This window comes from Pocillopora verrucosa, chromosome 6, assembly GCF_036669915.1.
Source record: "Pocillopora verrucosa isolate sample1 chromosome 6, ASM3666991v2, whole genome shotgun sequence".
NCBI lineage: Eukaryota > Metazoa > Cnidaria > Anthozoa > Scleractinia > Pocilloporidae > Pocillopora > Pocillopora verrucosa.
The window spans coordinates 22684004-22704078 of NC_089317.1; the positions used below are offsets into that span (position 1 = coordinate 22684004).

General features: G+C 38.1%; 3 protein-coding genes and 1 pseudogene across 3 annotated transcripts; 3 read left to right on the forward strand and 1 right to left on the reverse strand.

Annotated features, from left to right (window-relative positions):
* Positions 1-69: 69 nt before the first annotated feature.
* On the forward strand, positions 70-4893 carry LOC131783502 (uncharacterized). Its single transcript, XM_059100262.2, has 5 exons — positions 70-458; positions 1360-1643; positions 2209-2275; positions 3099-3362; positions 4034-4893. Exons 1-5 carry the CDS (start codon positions 167-169, stop codon positions 4456-4458), a joined length of 1332 nt encoding a protein of 443 aa, XP_058956245.2. The 5' UTR covers positions 70-166; the 3' UTR covers positions 4459-4893.
* A 540-nt stretch (positions 4894-5433) lies between these two features.
* Positions 5434-8237, forward strand: LOC131783504 (uncharacterized). The gene is made up of 4 exons (XM_059100264.2): positions 5434-5848; positions 6424-6713; positions 6958-7060; positions 7257-8237. The coding sequence occupies exons 1-4, from the start codon at positions 5557-5559 to the stop codon at positions 7646-7648; spliced, it is 1077 nt and encodes a 358-aa protein (XP_058956247.1). The 5' UTR covers positions 5434-5556; the 3' UTR covers positions 7649-8237.
* A 580-nt stretch (positions 8238-8817) lies between these two features.
* On the forward strand, positions 8818-13254 carry LOC131783522 (uncharacterized). Its single transcript, XM_059100284.2, has 4 exons — positions 8818-9118; positions 10067-10386; positions 11562-11667; positions 12417-13254. Exons 1-4 carry the CDS (start codon positions 8818-8820, stop codon positions 12680-12682), a joined length of 993 nt encoding a protein of 330 aa, XP_058956267.1. The 3' UTR covers positions 12683-13254.
* Positions 13255-15522: 2268 nt separating this feature from the next.
* Positions 15523-19244, reverse strand: LOC131783506 (uncharacterized; annotated as a pseudogene).
* Between the last annotated feature and the right edge of the window lie 831 nt (positions 19245-20075).

Below are 20075 nucleotides of genomic sequence, written 5' to 3' on the forward strand. Positions count from 1 at the left end.
TAGAAATTGCGTGACTCTTTTAATAGTGACGTTTATTCTAGGAATCGAAACAAAACCGTAAAGGTCATTTCTAAGAACGCGTCCAACAAACTCGAAGACAAACAAACAAGTCGGAAAGCAGCTCAGTTCATACAGTAGTCTAAAATTTCGCCTCGAAACATAACCAATGTCCGAGAAGAAGCGCGTGTATCTTTTCAACTGCGATAACACTTACGATCTTGCCGTCGTTGACGCTTGGATTCGATCCGTCCAAGAGAAAATACCTTTCACTTTTACGGTATCGAAACATTATTTCAGTCTCCGTGACATGTCTAAATTATGCGAAAACACCATTTCTAAACTTCACATTGATTTCGCTTTTCTTGTGGTACATGCCGATGAATCTTGTCTATCATTCAACGATAGTAAAGTAGAAAGCGGTTACACCAAAGTTTACAGAGCACTGCTGGACGCTACTGGTAAGTCTTCTCTACTGTCATGGCGGAAGTATATTTTGTTGACATTTTCTTGCTCTCATCTTTATACATGTTTTAGGGAGTTTGTTCCATAAGCCTACCTGTGCGATTGTAAATTGGTGCCATCGTTCGAAAAATTGGTTAAACAGGCTGATTTTAACTATTATTTATAATAAAGGCTAACCAAGCAAAACTGTTTCGCTTTCATACCTAGATTTTTTGGCTTGAAGATTTACAAACACTCAAAACCAGAATGAAATTTTAGTGCAGTTGTCTTCGCCATCTGGAGACTAGCTTTCTTTTGTAATCAGGGTAATACGACATCGCCATTGTGAGTGAAACGTCGAGAGACGCTGTACATAAATTATATACGAGTCCAACCTAGTTGAGTAATCATTGCCAGCTTTGAATACATTATATGAGTCAAGCAAGAAACCTTTGAAAGTAAGTTCAAGTGTCGTCCATTCTACTTGCCACAAGTTTCTTTGAAAACAAACGCTAAACTTCATTCAGTTAGCAACTTGCACGAAAGGTTGTATTTCATTATTTGGAGGATAATTGAGTGCGCTCCAATTACATAGTATACGGAATTATATCTTCTTCTAATTCAATTCTTCAATTCCGTTCTCAGCGCAATCAAATCTATTGTCGAGACATCTAATCGGAGGCTGGATCTTTATATTTTTAAGGAGACAGGGGCAACTTGCAATTCCAGAAGACAAATACTTAATGTGAGCAAGAGAAAAATCGAGGTAGGCCGCGTCTAACCTCGAGATCGGAGGGATAAGGTTGTTCGCAAAAGAAAGCAATAATTTCAACAGTGTAGTGTATTTGTGATAAGCCCTGAATACATCATAAGACGTTTACGAGTGGACTAAAGGTTTGGTTCCTGATAATTTTTAAGGTGAAAAAGTCGGTGTGGTTATTGGTGGAGACAGCCATTACAAAAACCAAGCAGAAGAACACAAAAATGTCTTATCACGCTGGGCACATCGGATTGTCGGCTCACAGCTCAAGGAAGAGTTTCGTGATGGGAGAAAAAGCTTCGTATTTTCTTGGAATGAAAAACACCGAGCAATCCACGAGCAGGCACTGCTGCATTTCCTTGATCCGAAGAAAGCGGGAGTCAAATTTGACTGTCAATCAGAGATGCCCGCCAAAACGGATGCAGCTAGTGTTGTTGAGAAGGTACACACATTGTTCATGCGCAGTTTATATAAGCAGATTCAATTTCGGGCGAGAGCTAAAACCTAGGACTGGCCTACAAAGCCGAGGTGTGTTGGTAAACTTCAGAAAGACTAATGTGGAAAGTCAAATGTAGCTAAGATGTTGTTTTACAAAGATCCATGGCACAACCAAATGTACAAACCAAACCAGGAGAGAAAAGTTTTGGACTTTACTTCCCTGGAATTTGAGCAGCAAGCCTCGACTCGATACAAATAACCCAGTTTTCCTGCCACAGGTCTAAATATGCTTACTAGGAGACGGCACTGTATAACAGTGGCAAATGTCTACTCTGTTTAAGAGTTACCAAGGTATACCGGCCAGGAAAAATAGGTTAGGTCACTCGATGGTCAAAGGATTGCCTAAAACAAAGACACTGAAAATCCCTATAATTACGGTGGCCTCAGGCGAGAAAATTAGATTGAACAGTGTGTGCTTCCTATTTTCATTTACATGGCGAAAGTCAAGGGAAAGTTAGAGGCTGGCTCGCTTTTAGTAATTTAGGACATTAATTTTTTTTCTTCCGCAGTCAATTTCCGCACTTGACAAAGTAACTTGCGATGTTGTGGATTCCTCGACCAAGGAAAACAGAAAAGGTATAATTAGCATAACGGTCAGTTAGTGACCCTGCAGCTGAGCCAGGTTGTTCGAAAGGGGGTTAGCGTTAATCTAGCAAGTTAACCTTGGCTCTTATTTCTCGTGTTGAAGAGCGCGTATAAGAGTTAAGGTTTTGTTGCCGATTTTATCTCGATATGACTTGAGACTAGCTGGAAAAAAATACAAAAGAAAAATTAATTTGCAAAGCTATTAAACTCTTTTGAAAATTATACTAATATTATACTAATCCCGTGTAAGGTTAGTCGTGTTTTGAACAACTTGGCCCTGCTGATGACTTGGATGCCATGAGTCGATTCAGATCTCACAATCAGTCACTCTGAGATCGACACTGCTCTGTTAGCTAGGCTTGGGTGATTAATATTTTCACTGCCTGCCTTTTGTCGGGAGTGGGTATCTTATGAATTAAAAAAATTGTGTTTCCTACTTTGGGGAGCAGGACCGTCAAATTCAAGAAATATTCCTAAACCACTTTAGCAACAAGAAGCAGGCCAAAAGAATCATTTATTAAACAGGCATAAAACTCAACATCAACATGTTTTAAAAATGTCAACATTTTCATGACATTAACTAGTGAGTTGAAAGTTGGATCATGCCTTAAATATAGGTGAAATGAATTAGATATTAAACGACTGACAGTAGAGAAGTCACCAATACTTTGCCTTTTTTTTTTGTCCATAAGCAATATGTGCATGATGTTCGGAAGGAAATCCTCTTTAATGGTTTTAATTATTTGCATTTCATGCTGGACTTCAATCACATGTCCACTAAGTGTCCAATATCGACTATCTGTCTTCTTCTCAGGCGTTGTGGATTTCATGGTTCTCTGCAGTGACCAATCAGCTGTGACAGTTATTTGCAAAATGTACCCCTTGTCAGGCATGCGTACTCACTCTGACATACATGTTGGCAGCCCCAAAGAGCTGAAATCTCATCTGCAGGAGGGTACCTCTGTGTCGTTATGTGCCATTGGGCTACAGGCGAGTGCTTTAAAACAGATTGCATTGTCAAACGAATGGAAGAGATCTGACCTCGGAGAACTGTTGAGGACTGTTCAAAAAGCAGCTGGTAAGAAAAGTCACAGAAAATGTAAACTTAGTGTTTGAGGACACGGTCTGACCCTTTATAGGGTCAAAATGGCTATCGGTTAAAATCTCGACCAATTTAAGGCTAACGGTTGATATCTTTCTAAGTGGTCACAGGAAAATTTTCACGGTTAATGTTTGTTACGACTAACGGTTAAAATTTGTTGATTTTTACGCCTAATGGCCATTTTAAAACTAACGGTTAACCCTATTGAGACCCTCCTGCTATGGTAGATTTAATACCAAATAGTTGGGCCTCTGTCAAAGGCTCGATTTCAAAAACTGAAGATGTAGCTGCTAGCTGTGGTCTGCTAAATACCCAATTAAACTCAATCCTGATTTTTTAAGGGAGGGTTTTAGTTCGATTTCAGTTTGATAGCCGACGATGATGGCCGGATAATCAATTTTTCGTCTTAGCTAATGATAAACAATATCTTCATCAGGTCACTAGTGGGCCCTGTTTAAATAAAATCTACTTTGCAATACCATTTTTTGTAATTTTAACTATGAATTTAGTTCGACGAAACATTTAAAATCTATTTTCTTAAAAGATACGGGAATATTGAAGAGTGATAATTTCGAGTAAAGTTACGTTTATTGAATGTTATAACAGCAGGTTTCTTTCTGACGTATTTTTACCATTTCTATATCCAGACAGAGTGGTAGTCGTAATAATGCACTCAGACATAATTGCGGAGACGTTGCCACTATCACAGAGCGAAGAAGTCAAAGTTACTGAAAAAGTGGAGTTGCTGCTTGGCGAGAAAGGCATTGTCCTTTGGTGGAGAGGACGCCCTCGCAAGTGTGACGGAGTCCTTAACGAAATGCTAGTGTTGAAGACGTCTATTCGCTTTGGTAGGATCTCATTCGCAGAAAGGGATGTGGTAGAAATGAAAGAGGGCTATAAGCCACCGGAGCACTTGGTCTCTGATTTTCTCGAGAAATACGGTCGTGTTCCACGGGCAGAACTAGAGATCTATTATGAAGAGAGTTCGGGAGGCGTTCGCGCTGTCGTCAAAGAGCTCGAGTCAGCCATGTTTCGCGCGCTGTCAGATTACAGGCTAGCAATGAAAATGTAATAAGCCATCAGAACTGAGAGACGAAAATCAGAGAGACAAAATAACTTACAATCTTAAACCGAGGTCTTGTTTTCAAGAGTGCTGAAAGTTTCTTTTGCTTATTTACTTTGCAGTTACTTTGCTCTATTATAAAGAGCACGATTTTTTTTTCTATAGCTGAAAAAATGAATTAGGAACTATGTGCGATTTACTAAACATGACGAGGCTGAGCAAAGTCCTTCAAGAAGAAAAAGTTACGAAATCCCATTTCATTTGACGTCACTTTTTGATCGGAAAATGTATACTTACATTATATTTGAATACAGAAACAATCAAAAAAGTGTTGAACAACACTTCAGAAGTCATATTTCCTGACGGAAACTTAAAAGTCGCAAGAGAATGTTTTTGCATGAGCAATTTATGTAAATCTCAAGTAGAAAAAAAATTACTCATTAAAAGTCCATTTTTCCTCTCCTTATTGGATTCTGGTCTTGATAGCTATGAAAAGCTTTTTATAAGTTGTGTGGCCATAAAATCAAATACCTCGGCTCTATTTTGTAGTTCCTAAAGTTATAAATATAATTTTTGCTAAAAACAAATTTTAATTTTGGTAATCATCACCCACAGAAGAGAAAGGCCAGTATATTTTATCCCTGTTCTTTACTACGTATGTTCAGTTTGAAAACGGACGCGCCGTTCTAAATTGCGGTTCATAAAATGAGTTCCTATTTGGTCACAAGTGAATGATTGAAAGACAGCTGAGGGAGCTGAGAGAACTGTTCTCTTTGATGAAGTTTTTCTTTATTTACAGATTCATATACGAATTAACCTAATACTATTCATATATCTCTATTTCTTTATTAATTTTTTTTCTTCGTGTTATCCCGATTTTCGTCAAATGTCTTGTTATTCTAGCGCGGTCAGAATTTTCTTGCATTGAGAACAGTAAAGTAAGTTGCGTGACTATCACGCAGAAGCATTCTCGGAAAAGTTGTAACGGGCCGTTGCAACTTAATTCCCTGAATTACCACAGTAAGAGCAAATCGCGAGCAAAGGAACAAGCGTACACAGTGATCGAAAAGGACGTGTTTGGTTAGAAAAAGCTGACTGAATCACATCATGGCGAAAAGCACGACTCAAACCGTTTATCTTTTTAACTGCGATAAAACGTTTAAACTGGATTCAGTGGAAACGCTTTTACTCGAAGTGAACGGTAAATGCAATTTCAAGGTTGAAAAGTTACATTTTCGTCTGAATCAAATGGGGGAACTTTGTAAAACCACTATTCCTCGTTTACAAATGGATTTTGCGGTTTTTGTGGTTCATGCACATGAATCTCGTTTGTCGATCAACGAGGACAACGCCGGAATTGGTTACGCGAAGATTTACAGGGCTTTGTTAGGCGCCACTGGTGAGTTCAACAAGAAAACAGTTTCTTTAGAGTAGAAGATTTATCTGACGCTAAAAAATTGATAATTCATTACAGATTATGTTTTTGAAAGTTGCAAAGAGATGGATTTGATTCGGGAGACGAAAACTAGATTTTCCAACATTGCTGAAAGACAATAACAAACCAACTTTCGCTTTCATGCATTCGGCCATTGGTCACATGACATTTGTATTCAATGTACATGTCACGCAGGAGCAAACGGAAGTTTGTCGCACTAGAGAATGTCATCCCCATGAGTCACTTTTAAAGACAAGGAATCAGAGGATATTTGCTATCTTTTTTAAAACAATAGCCTAAAAAATGCGTTACGCTCGCACATGCCGTAAAAATCAAACTGTTTTATACGCGAATATATCCTTTCAGCTCTTGTTGAATAATTAGAGCAGATTATTTACACGAGTTGAGGTCAATCATATCAAGTTGGCAACTTTCCATTGCATAACGGTCAATTTCAAAGTCAAACTTTGCCCAAATAGTTGTTAGAATTCTGTATTTATAACTATCAGTTGTCTAAAAATTCTTAAATTCAAAATTAGGGGATAAAGTATTAATAGTCATTGGTGGCGATGACAACTACAAAGATGAAGAAGAAAAAGCCAAGTCTGTGATCTCACGTTGGGCGCTTAGAAAAGTAGCTTCGCAGTTCCGTGAGGAGTATCTTAATGGCAGGAAAAGCTTCATTTTCTCATGGAGCGATAGACACCGAGCAATTCACGTGGAAGCACTGTTGCATTTTTTGGATACCACCAAGAGTGGGCAGAAGTTTGAATATATACCAACATCAGAACCTGTTACTTCGGCTTCAGAGACGACTGTTGAGAGAGAAGTATTGCATATTTATTTTTCTTGAAAGTAAAGCTGTGAATGTTTCTCTTTTCCTTCACTTTCCTTTTTCCTTTTTGCTTTACCTCCTCTCCAAAACCATTTTCTAGTTTGGAGGAAAACAGGCTGTGTGAAACATTGATTCCGGGGAAGGAAATCATAATTTTTTGTCTTCGTAATTAAAACTCTTTATCCCTTTCCTTTGAATAATATTTAGAAAATAAAAGGATTGTTCATTCGCACCCCAGAGAGAAGATTCTCCGAAAAAGCCTGAGCATGATGAACGAAATGGATCCTATGGACAAAATTATCAGAAAGGGACAAGTCAAAATGAAGTATCTGGTGGGAGAGGTAAGGATCGAAAACAGGATTCTCATCTTCAACTCAAGAATTCTTTCTAGAAGTGTTTTAGTCTGTGGGGTAGCTGTTATCGCAAATGGCACATCTCTTCTGTCTCTCTAAAACGCAACAGAGCTTTGCGTCGCAAAATCAATGTCTCTTGTTTTCTTTTTTTTCCTTTTTTTAATTTTCTTAATTTTTATCACAGAACCAGATAAAGCTACCTGTGACTACCCAGCTGGAATGGTGCTCTTGGAAACTTGCATGCGTTATGGAAAGATTTCTTATCAGCCTCTGGACGTTGTGCAGTGGAAGAAAAGTTGGCGGCCTTCGACCCAACACGAATCAGACGTCATGGAACGCCATAAGCAGACACCGAAGGCTACAGTTAGGTTTATTAGTGATGGAAATGCAGCAGTTAGATGCGTTGTTAAGGACGTGACGCCTGTTTGGAGCAGGTTTTGGTATTCTCTTAGGCCGTATCTTTATTGCATATTTTTCATCTGTGGTTTCTGGGGCATAAGTCGTTGTATCAGAGCACTGCGGCCGCGAGTTTGCTTTTTTCTATGGCTAAACAACCAAAAAGAGAGTAAAAAGTGACTTAAGCATATACAATATATAATGATGCTCAAAGAAATGTATAAATGTTTTGGGACTGGTCAGAGGAATCTGACTTTTTCTGAAAAAATACCGTTGTCATTCTCACCTCTGTTTCATCAGTAAAGTTTCACTAGATTATCGTCAATTGCAGGCCTAGGCTATGCATAAAGCGATAAGAGGATTATTATTTCCTAGAGGACTAGACTGACACATGAGACCTTATACAATAAATGGTTTGAAGCGAGGAGTTGATCTTTTACCTGAGATTAGTACTATTAAAAGACTTTCGTTGATACTACAGCCAGCTTGGACAGAAGTAATGATCAGATTCCGGATGATGAATTTTCGAAAATAAAAGGAAACAGAAAGGTAGTACATCATCAGAGTGTAATGACCTCCGTCATTATTGGAACCTTTTCCATTTTCCATCCCGTTTTCTTGATGTTTATCTACATTTGATTCACTCAAGCTGACATGATTCTTTGTGGAATGTGCTCTTTTAGACAGTTTCATCGACGAACTAGTGATAACTTTAAAGAGTTACGTTATGCACAATAAATTCACCCGTTTTGTGTGACATGAAAAATAATCTTTGACGTTGTTGACGGACGGAAACCACAAAAAAGTTATTTTGGATAGAAAAACACCAAAATAGGAGAAACTGAAGGGAGGTTCATCTAATGTTCAAAACAGCAAAATGGGCATATTTCGAAAGATCAACCAAGACAATACTTAGGTAATAAACGTTTTGAGGATCAACAAACCTTGGTTTAGCTCCTTGAAGATTGGTACTAATATGCAGCTGTGTAATCTGCTCTGACTTCCGTTGTTTAAAGGAATAGGGTAGTAAAATGTTCGGCAGGGCTCTTAAGACAAAATAGTAGCAAAACAATAGGAACAGCTTAAAGAAAATGTTCTCTCTTGAGGACGTGAAAAATGCTTCATATATTTCATTCCCTTTGCAGTTTTGTCGAACTCTCTACCCCAAACCATTTCAGAATCATTGTCAGTAACTGAGAACAGAATATGAATTCCATCCTTATTTCTTTGGCAGAGAAGAGAAATTGCGTTATTTTCCATACCAAATTTCTCGTTGCGTGACAGAGAGGCTATTTCTAAGAAACAGCTCTTCTTGAAAACTGAAAACAATCGAACTATTAACGCTAAATATGGCGCCCACGAAGGAGACATACATTTATCTTTGTAATTGCGACAATTTATGTGATTTAAACGAGGTGGAAGAGCTTTTGAAAGCTGTCGAAAAGAAGCTTGTAGTGAAAACTTCTTTTAAGATCGTAAAAGGCTACTTCAGCGGCGGACAAATCTCGGATATGGTCAACGAAACTATCCCCAACTTGAAGATGGATTATGCAGTGTTTGTTGTGCATGCCGGTGAATGCTGCCTCTCTTTCAGCGAAGACAGTGGTCATGGAAAGATTTATGAGGCTCTCAAGAAGCGAACAGGCTCTGGTAGGTTACAAATTTACCTTGAACAAAGTCATGGAGTGCGGGATTCCTAATTCGTCAAGTTATTCGTCGTGTGTTGTTTCTAAGAACCTTTGCCAGGTAATTCTTCCTGTCCAAGATAGTCAGAAATATTTTACTACGCTCAAAAACATAGATGTTCTGTACAACCAATGAATAAAAATCAGTACTGATTATCTTAAAATTTTAAAAATAGAAAAGTGACTCGATATATGGGGAAAAATGAAAGAGTGAGTTTCTCGACCTGCGCGAAAGGTTGTCGCCAAAGTGGTGCAATATATAAGATAAAAGAGACTTCTTTTAGAGATAGGGCTCCTAAAGACTCTAATTTTATCTCAAATAATATCACTTTACCCAATTCGCATATGGACATAGTTTGATGCTACACTGGTTTGCAGATTTAATGAATGTAACCGAAGAAGTTACAATTCATAGACCCAACGTTTCGACACTCCTGTCTAGTGCCTTCATCAGGGGTGATCTAAACGCTGCAACAAGAGGTCCTTTTATATGATCACTAATTAGCGGCCTTTTTTCTGACGAGGTGTAAATAAGCGTCAGGAACGAAGCAGACCGCCATCGTCACGATTTAAAGGAGCAAACGCCAGTTTGGTACACGGTTAAAAGAGCACCAAAAAGCGGTTTTTCTTTGCAAAATGGAAAATTCAGCTTTATCGGGGCATACTTGCCTAACCAACCATACAATTGGGTGGGATAATTCTAAAATTATCACCACTAATCGGCGTTACCACCAGCGCCTTTGTTTGGAGGCTTGGCACATTAACTCCGCCCACGCTCCTGGTTGCCGTGTGAACTTTAATATATTCGCATATGGAGTTATGGCTACAATGTGACGGAACTCCCAATACATCTACAGCTTTATTGCATCATATATCATACATTATTATATCCCTCTTTTTTTTTCATTTCAAGATGAAAAAGTATTGATTGTCATAGGAGGGGATGACAATTACAGCGACGATGACGAAGAAAACCGTTCTATGCTCTCTCGTCGGGCCAGGAACACAGCATTATCCCGCCAACTTCGTCCACAATTCATTGATGGTAGAAAAAGCTTTATATTTTCGTGGAACAGGAAACACAGAGCTATTCACGAAGAAGCACTAATACATTACTTTGATTCCACCAAAAAGGGACAGAAGTTTACGAGTCAATTGGTGGCAGAGCCCGTTAGAATTGAACCCAGACCTGAAGAAACCTGGATAACATCCCCAGTAGCCACACAGAGTCAGGTGATTATGACATGTCCAATTATCGATTTACGTATTCCCAGGTCTAATGCGGTCCAGTGAGCTAAGGGACTATGTAGCCGCGATTTCACTGATCATCGCATGGTAGATCTGAAGATTTTCCACCGCTTTCGGGCTAACCGAACAAGTTTCCTATAGCTTTGTGGTAGAGCACCAGGGCGGGAAGTCTGACGGTTTGAGGCTAGTTTCCTTTTATACCCGTCACAGAGCGTAACGTCGTCCTTAAGTTGATAAGCAAACTGTAAATTTACCATCTTTCTCGATTTATTTGCGACCAAAAGCCTGTTCCTTAGGAGGAAAAATGTTACAGTGCCTCCTTTGATCAGACGTAGGATCCAACCCCCTCCCCTTTAAAGATAACGCTGAAGGGGAGGGAGGATTTTATTTAGGGATATTTACAGCAGGAACTGAAGTACGACATCTTTATCCGATATTTCTGTCATGGACAGCGTCATGATTATAAACTTTGAGAAAAACTCAAGCGAGGCCTATGGTTTGCATTGTTTGCTAAAATGTTCGATGACCTTTGCTGTTGCACTAAGCTTGCTTGAATCAATTTTTTATGTCACTAAACTGTTCATTGGAACGTTTTTTTGTTGTTGCTATACTCTCTTGAGGGGACTTCGAGCCCCATTTAGTAACTCAAAGTAATATTTTTAGCAATCTTTGAATTCATGGTGAGGTGAAATTGGTTAGACAGTTATAGCTACTGTTGATGTTTTTGTTGTTTTTTTGATCTGGACATGCATGATTGTACTGTTTGATAAGCTAGTTAACCCTTTACACCATAACATCAGTATGCAAATTCTTCACACTGTTCTTTATACATTTCCTAAGGTGCTGACAAGGAGAATTTGTTTTCCAATCAAAAAGTTATTTCCCAGGGATCATTTCCTTTATTCTCATGACCTTACTGTTTGATTCAGGGGTGATATTGTACGGAGAAATAGGATGCTAGTCTCTCTAAGGTTTAAAGGATTTATAAGTCCTCAAATCAAACCAATGTAAATCCTTACACAATAATACACAACGCATACACAACGCATACACAAATAAGCTTCATTTTACGATAAAGTTTAAGACAGAGCCATAAATATTGATTCATACCCTGAGTAAATGTTCGTTTTATTTTTTGCTTTTCTGTATAAACCACTCAGTCGCCTGAGATCTCTCAACAAGTACCTTCTGATACCGAAAACTCTCTTGATGAACAACAGACAGAGGAGAAAATTGAAGAAGAGAATGAACCATGTGTTCTTCCAGGTATAAAAAACGGTAGTAATACTATGACATGGGTATTGACCCCAGGAAACAGAAGCCAGATGTCCCTTACGCGTTTAACCTTTTAACTCCCAGAAGTGACCGACCAGTAACTTCTCCCTACAATATCCATGCTCTATCTAGCAAACAGGTAATGAGAATACTCAAATGTATCAGATAGAAGTTGTTATCTTGATCTAACACGAAATTCTCGTAACTTATATACGAGGAAATGTCTAGCAACCAGAGGGGAGAATTAACATTCAGTTCTCGGGAGTTAAAGGGTTAAGCTTGGCTGAGCTGTGTCCTTTCTCAAAACCCTTGCGTCGGTCCTTCTTAATTTGGGTCTCGAGCAACTACGAGTACAGCTTTGTTGTGCATTTCATATAACCCACTTACGTACATAAGATGCCATTAAAAGGTCCCTTAACTCATAACAAATCAAAAGGTAACTGAAGGATGATGACTGTGGTGAATACCATGCAGGATTCAATCATCCAATGACAACCACAAGTTTTGGAAACTATTAAAACATTTGTAAGCATACTGAAAATAGGTAGGACCAATGGCACCATCCCCAAAAAACATCTTCTAAGCAAGTGTTCTCTCCCGTCATCACCTGGATAGCTAAGTCATTTTGGGCTATTGGGTGACCATTGATAAAATACCCACCGTGTAAACATATTTGCAAGATACCGAAACATTACATGTCACTAGCTACTAAATGCATTTTCATGTTACTATTTTTCCAGTTTCCGATTCACACTTCAGCACCGATCACGAACAATCTGGATTTTTACTGCTCGAAACACGCATGCGTTATGGAAAAATTTCGTTTGAAAGCAAGGACGTGGTGACCCGGGTAGAAAGCTGGCAACCATCTGAAGAAGATGCAAAAGATTTGGAACAAAAATGGAAGTCAACACCATTTGCCAAATTGAAGGTGTTTGGCAACAAAAGTGGAGAAATTCACAATGTCGTTGTCACACCAAAGAAGGCATGGTGTTCAATTTCGTAGGGAGATTAGAAATTAGTAGAAATAGGAGTTCTCATAAAACAAAACTGAGGTGAACACAACTTCCCTTCGTTAATTGTACCCCCTTTGTTCTGAGGATAGGCCAGCGATGTTTCCGACTGTCACCTTTACAAATCTGTGCATCGTTATGTGAATTCCAAAGGAAATTCTAGAGGTAGCTCTTTTCCTATTTCAATCATCAACATTAACTGTAACGTTAGCATGTACATCCTCCAAGAATGCGTTGGTCTTAGCCTGGGCTATGTTCGACTTGTACTTGTGCTACAAAGCACTCCCATTTTTAAATATTATTTGACTAGTAATAAGCACAGGTTAGGAAGTGCGGATGATATCGATCCCTGGAGTTGTTATGTAAATAAAAGTTTTATTTCCCCAAGGTATAGTCAGCAGTTCAACCAAAAAACTTGACAAAAATGCGATGTGGCTTTGCCATGACTGAGAGACTGATTGCCCCTAATCGTCTAGTCATCAGAATATCATAAACCTCTATTAGATGATAAAAAGTGTAATAAAAATTATTTAATGAGATATGACGAAAAAAAAACAAAAGTAAGCAGATTGCTTCATTTCGCCGCATATATTTGTCATAAATTTTATTAATGGAATTTATTACGTGCGCAAGTGGGCAGTATTCACAAAATAGACTTCAGTTCATTTCGCGTCGCCAATCACCTTGTTGCGTAACAGTTTGTTTTTTTCTCGGAAACAAGGACATCCGCTTACAACCAAAAGCAACAAACATGGCGAGTAATACGCCAAGAAGCTTTCACCTCTTCAATTGCGATAACTTGTGTAAGTTAAGTGAGGTGGAAGCTTTGTTCAAAGCCGTTAAAGGGAAGGTTCCCTTCAAGATTTTACAACTCAAGAGACACGAGTTTAGGCGAGAACAAATCGAGGAAATCGTTTTCCTAACGGTTCCAAACTTAAAGACAGTAGATTACGCTGTGTTCGTTGTTCATGCAGCTGAGGCCTGCCTCTCCTTTAGCGACGATAGTGGCTACGGAAAGATTTATGAGGCTTTGAAGAAGCGAACTGGCTGAGGTAGGACTGAAGCTGACACAACTGGAAAGAAACACTTCTTGATAGTCCTAACCCCGTTGAAGTGTTTGATCCATATCTGCATGAAGTTTCCCGCTTTGTTGATCAGTTTGACACAAAACATTAAAGGCTTCATTGTCAAGAAGATTCCAAAATTTGTTTTTAAAAATGAGATAAATGATGATCAATAATTAAAGAGAAATTATAGGTGTGGCATTGTCTTTCATTTAGAGATAAAAGCCCTGTTCAAATCAATAGAGGGTGACCCTCCTAGAAGGGTCACCCCCTTAAAAGGGGCCTAAGTTAACCGTCTCTATTGTATTTCTCACTTTAGTTTAAATTTAGTAGTATTTTCACAGAAGGAGAGTTACCCTGTCCCTAACCACCTACAAAAACAGGTCTCTTTTTCACTTTCAAGTTGATGCTTTGTGGAAAGATGGCCATCCAACAATGGAGCTAAGGCAAAAAATTGAACCTTACTTAAGTGAAGCTGACCTTGATATCGATAGGCTGATTGAAGAACCGGGACAAATAACCTAGGGACTCATGCTCTTCAACATCACCCTTAAGCGTAGGTTTGAGCTAGATGACATTGCCAAAGTTAGGAGAATAACATTTCCTAGAAAAACTGATCATTACCAACTATGGACAACTGGACATCTCAACGAAGCCTTGTGTTTTGACTTATTAGGAATGGAGGAGGTTGGTCTACACACTGCCCTGGTTAAGTGGCCGGCCCTGTCTTCTGGATGTCATTTTTCCAGAAGAAAAAGATTGAATGATATGAGGAGATAAGTTCAAAGGGAAGATTACTTTCGAGGAAAAAGATGCTACCTATAACAATTCGAGGGCAGCAGACTTCTTCACAGATTACATCACCCTAATAGAATCAAGAAAAGAAGGTTCGTTGATGTCAATGATGAAGGTGTAAAAAATTACGTAAACCATCTTGACAACTATCATCTCCTCAGTATGAGAACTCACCTTTTGTATGAAAACAATAACAATTTTTTAAAAAAATGTAATAACGACCTAGAAACAACCCTCCTCATCCCATTGTCTTGGAAAGTTAAGCACTAGATTGCCTTTCTGGTCAAAGAAAAATGAGTAGTTTTTTACTGATTTTTCTTTTCAGATGGAGCAGGACTCATCGATCTGCGAAGTTTCTGGACAGGAACTAACATCCTGCCCGCAAGCGACGTCCTGTTAGTCAAATTTGACGCAAACACCGACTTTCCAATAGCAGAAACATGTTTCCTGAGTCATACTATTCCAACAAACTATCATTGTTTTGAAGAATTTACGAAATACTGTGACATGGCTCTCAAGTATGGTGCCCTAGGGTTAAGCTTCACATAAAGTGGAGCTTTTCCATATTTCCCACCAGGCAAGAAACCCCTTACGGAACACATATTAGGCAGAATACCTCTGTTGGGTGCCCCTGGAACTTGTTGGAAGTTTTTAAACCCATTGTTTTCTGACTTTTCTTAACAGTCAATAATCAGCAAGTGCTAGCCAGATTGTTGAGTGAGCCTTAAATTTGGTTATTTAAATTGTTAGAATGCAATTAGTACTTCAATCTAACTATAATATTGATGATGTTTTAGAAATATTTAGTTGATTATTACTAACTTTTGTTGCAGTTCAAATAATGAAACAGTCATTTGTTGTGTTACCAGTCAACTCCCAACTTGTGCACGCCAATATTAGGCAGTTGGAAAAATTAAAGAAAATTGTGATTCCAAAAGTGAGCATTTGCAATAATTAACTTTTTATTTGCCTCTAACTGACTACCTTATACAAGCTACTACAAGGCTTCCATTCAGTTAATTAATAAATGAATACTACTATGGTATTTTGTGAGAATTAGCACTTTTTTATTGAATGTATGTTTACCAGATTGTTTACCCAAAAGGTCTTGAACTTTTTCAACCAAGTGAATGCCTGCCAAATCTCTCCTACCACAGAGGATACCTTGTTCGGTATTACTGCAAGCTCCCACAACACAACAATAATACAGATATTCAACTACACTGCCTTGTTTATGCGCCATTATATTTATTCAACCAAGTTAAATAGCCTGGCCATCTCCTTTCAGGATTTTATCAGTAAGCTACTCATTATATACAATCTTGAAAATTTGTCTTAATTATATGTGTTATTGAGAAGTACTCCTGCCTCCTCAAAGTCAATATACCATATAATGTATTGTAAGTAGCTGTATATTCAGAAGTAATATTAGTAATATAAGTATTATTAGTAGAGGAAGTAGCCTGTATTGCAAGTAATTATATTTTTTGTAAGTAACCATATTCAGTACTGTATTGGTAGCATTAAGCATTGTTCTGTAAGTAGAGTAGCATAATGAGTCTTGCATTGTAAGTAATGTTTTGTAGAATTGTGTTTTGTAATAAAAGCAAAGGTTTAAAAAAGAAAAAAAGATTAATTAAATGCTTACAAATACTTGCATAAACCATAAATAACAAAGGTTGTCCATGAACTATGACAGATGTTGTACTTGTTGTTACTATAATAAGAATTTTATATTATCAATATTCTGTGTTTTTACATGGGAAGCTGAAGAGTCAACAGCTCATTAATGTGTTCAACAATACATATAAATAAGTTGATGACATGATTGATTGATACACCTTGTGGCAGATAAAATCTTGATAAAGATTGCATTCTTTCTGGGTAAATGGGAGATCAGGTTTCAGGTAAGTCAACATCTTCATTGGTTGGTGATGGTACTGATCCACCCCAATCAATGCCATAATCAGAAAAATCATTTTGCAGATAAAAGTACATCATATATCAACGGCTTATATGTATGCTTAATTTTTATAGAAGAAAGGATATGTCTACCCATGAGTATTATGTAGACTTTTTTTAATGTGGGATAACTACATTTAAGTACATTACAGTGCAGTATAGTACGTTCATTAGTCCACTCCAACTTAGTTTTTCAGATCTATTTCACACTAATTGCTTGATGTGGTAAAATTACACCAAATACATCTACATGTACGTACATTCACCTGAAAGACCTCTCTATCAGTAGTTGAGTCGCTTCCCCAAATGCTATTGAGTCCCCTGATCCACAACTGCATGAGAGTGGAATTTCTCTCACATCTTAAACGATGATGAACCCATGCATTCTTCCAGTTTGTCTGAAAAATAATAACTAGTAAGAATGTGTAATGCAAGCACCACAGATGAATGTCATCATTAACTAACTCATAAAACAAATTGTAGAACAAACTTATGCAGCCAGCAAACACATCCCCTCGATGCATTGATTATGTGTGCTTTTCCCTATTAAAATATAAACATTATTAAAACATATTCATAATATACACAAAAGGTGTGGAATCCCTTAATCAATTTGAGAATCCTTCTTTATTGCCTGTTATCATACTCCCTCTTCCAGGACCTCTTTGTGGATGTGTCAGCATTTACCATGAAATGTCTACATTCTCTCCACCCTTATCTGATCGTACACATGATGGTAACCCATATTCACCAACTGCGTCAACGAACAAACCAAGAACAGTTTCTGCCTTGTTGTTATCTGATGCACATAGATACACAGGAATTCTGGAATATCTACCAATTCCACAATCATGCAAAACTATTCACCACTTGTTAACATTTAGAAAATGTAAGGTTGTGGAGAGTTTAAAAAATAACATTATTACAGGACTTTAGTCCACCATGTCACCTCAAGCATGCTCAAATGCAAAAAAATTGCCGCTTAAGAATTCTGATAATCAAGGAAGCTTGTTTTGCAAGTATCAATTTTCATTCAAAATACTAATAAAAATCAATATCAATCACTTAATTATATTCAATTCATAATTCAGTTATTTACCTTATTAATTTATGGTGGCCATCAATATGCCAAAGAACGAGGGGAGATTGGACATTGTGCTGTCTTCTTCTGACTGCAACACTCCAATGCTGTATTACTCTAATGGGATCAGCCCTCAAAAGAGACTGCCTGATTCTCTCCTGCTGCACACAATGTCCTTTACTTTGCAGTAATCCTTTCACCATTCTTATAACAATATTTGGGTGAGATTGTTGTGCAGATGTCACAAAATCATCCAGTTCTCATCCACTAATCTGACTAAACATACCTAACAGAACAAAATAAAATCCAGTGTGCTAATAAGTAACAAGCAGGAATGAGGTGGGATATAGTCCTCTACAGAAAGATTACCTCCTAGGCCATTGAATTAGATGTTATTCATAGGTTCTTCAGTGCAGAAACAGGATAGGAAAAGTTAACCCAAACTGACTCACAATTTTGATTATTCGTTGTTTTGATGGGACTAATAATTATATAACTATAATCATAATATTATACTATTTATACTATTTATACCATTTATCAATTGGGTGTCATAAGTGATTACTGGAGTATCAAGAGGTACAGCCTCCTGACACACTAGACTAGTGTGATGGCCAAAAGAAAGTTTGTGAGGAGGCTTATATACTTGTCAATACTTCTGTAATGATATAAGATGGATAAAGTTGATAAGCCTGCAATGAAGCATGTAGCTATAGCCTGGGAAGCACGCTCTCTGGGGAGGGGCTTTAAATCTACAATCTGATCCTCAAAGTCCGTTAAAGTGACAGAAACAGGCTACTGTACTCATTTATCTTTGTCTGCTGGATAAAGGTAACAGGAATTCTCGGTCGAGTCTGAGAACGAGATTGTTAAAACCGGGTTGTGAAGCAATATGCAATCAGAACTATAAAACAGAACAGAATATCTCTCACCAGAGACACTTAGACCGAACGAGGACATCCTCTTTTCGATATTTCATTGTCCAACTCCCAACAAATTACTGCATTCTTTCACTTTGAAGCCTTGCTCCAATAAAAACGATAACTTTTCCCTTGTTATCAAACGAGGATCGCCCTCAACGTCCAGTATGATTTAATTGCGTCTGATATCCTTGGCCAACTGAAGAGTTGCCTTCTGCCTCGATCGCCAGGACAGTCTCGTGCAAGCAACTCATTGTATTCACAATGTCGTCCGCCACATCGAGATTTAACAGCATCCTGTTGATGTAGTCTAACTTTAGAACTACTGATCCGATTTCGCATGGATTGTTCAATCTTTCAATTCTTACAAAAAGATCACTGATACCCCGCAGGACACTCTATAGCTGGGTTATTTTGACAAACAAGCCTACAAATACGACCCAGATAGCCTGATGCAGCGTAATTTGACATTTGATCTCTCTGGCGGCTCTTACACGTTGTGCATTACGAAGACGACTTTTTGTCGCAATGTTGATTTTATCGCATCCATCTATCAACATTGTCTGACAAAGTGGACATTTCGGAACAATGTCGAGTGTAACGAATCTAACTTTACCGCTACGGTATTGAGTTTGATTACCAACATAAATGATCCGGAAATGAGCTCGACAGTCCAATCTTACATTTTGACATTGCGTTGAAATGTTAGAAGTTGAAGTATACATACCGACATATCGTATTTTTAGTTGGATGTTCATCTTACCAAACTGTCGACACCATCGCCAATATAGATGTTGAAATTACATTGTTGGATGCTGGGTGTAATAGTGTGCTGTTGAAAGCTTAAGTTCGATGTTGAGTGGTAAAGTTGATTTTTGGCGGGGATAGAACTCCATACAAAAATGGCATTTCGTAGGAAGATTAGAAATTGTTAGAAGTAGGAGCTCGCATAAAACAAAACTGAGATGGACGCAATTACCCTTCGTTAATTGTCCTATCTTTGTTCTGAGGATAGGCCAGCGATGTTTCCAACGGTTACCCTTACAAATCTGTGCATCGCCATGTGAATTCAAGAAGCAGCTCTTTTCCTATTTTTATCATCAACATTAACTGTAACGTTAGCTTGAACAATGCGTTGGTCTTAGCCTGGGCTGTGTTCGAATTGTACTTGTGTTACAAAGCACTCCTACTCCTAAAAATTGTTTGACTCGTAATAACCACAGGTTAGGAAATACACCGGGCGATAACAATGCCTGGTGTTGTTGGGTAAATGCAAGTTTTATGCCCCTAAGGTAGAGTCAGCAGTTCAACCAAAAAACTTAAAATAAAAACTGCGGCATGGTTTTGCCAAGACTGATCTAAGAGACTGATGGCCTCTAATACGACGAAATAAAACAAAAGTAAGCAGATCGCTTCATTTCGCCTCATATATTTGTCGTAAATTTCATCAATGGAATTTATTATGTGCACAAGTGGGAAGTATTCACAAAATACTCTTCAGTTTATTTCACGTCGCCAATCACCTTGTTGCGTGACGGTTTGTTTTTTCTCGGAAAAAAGGACT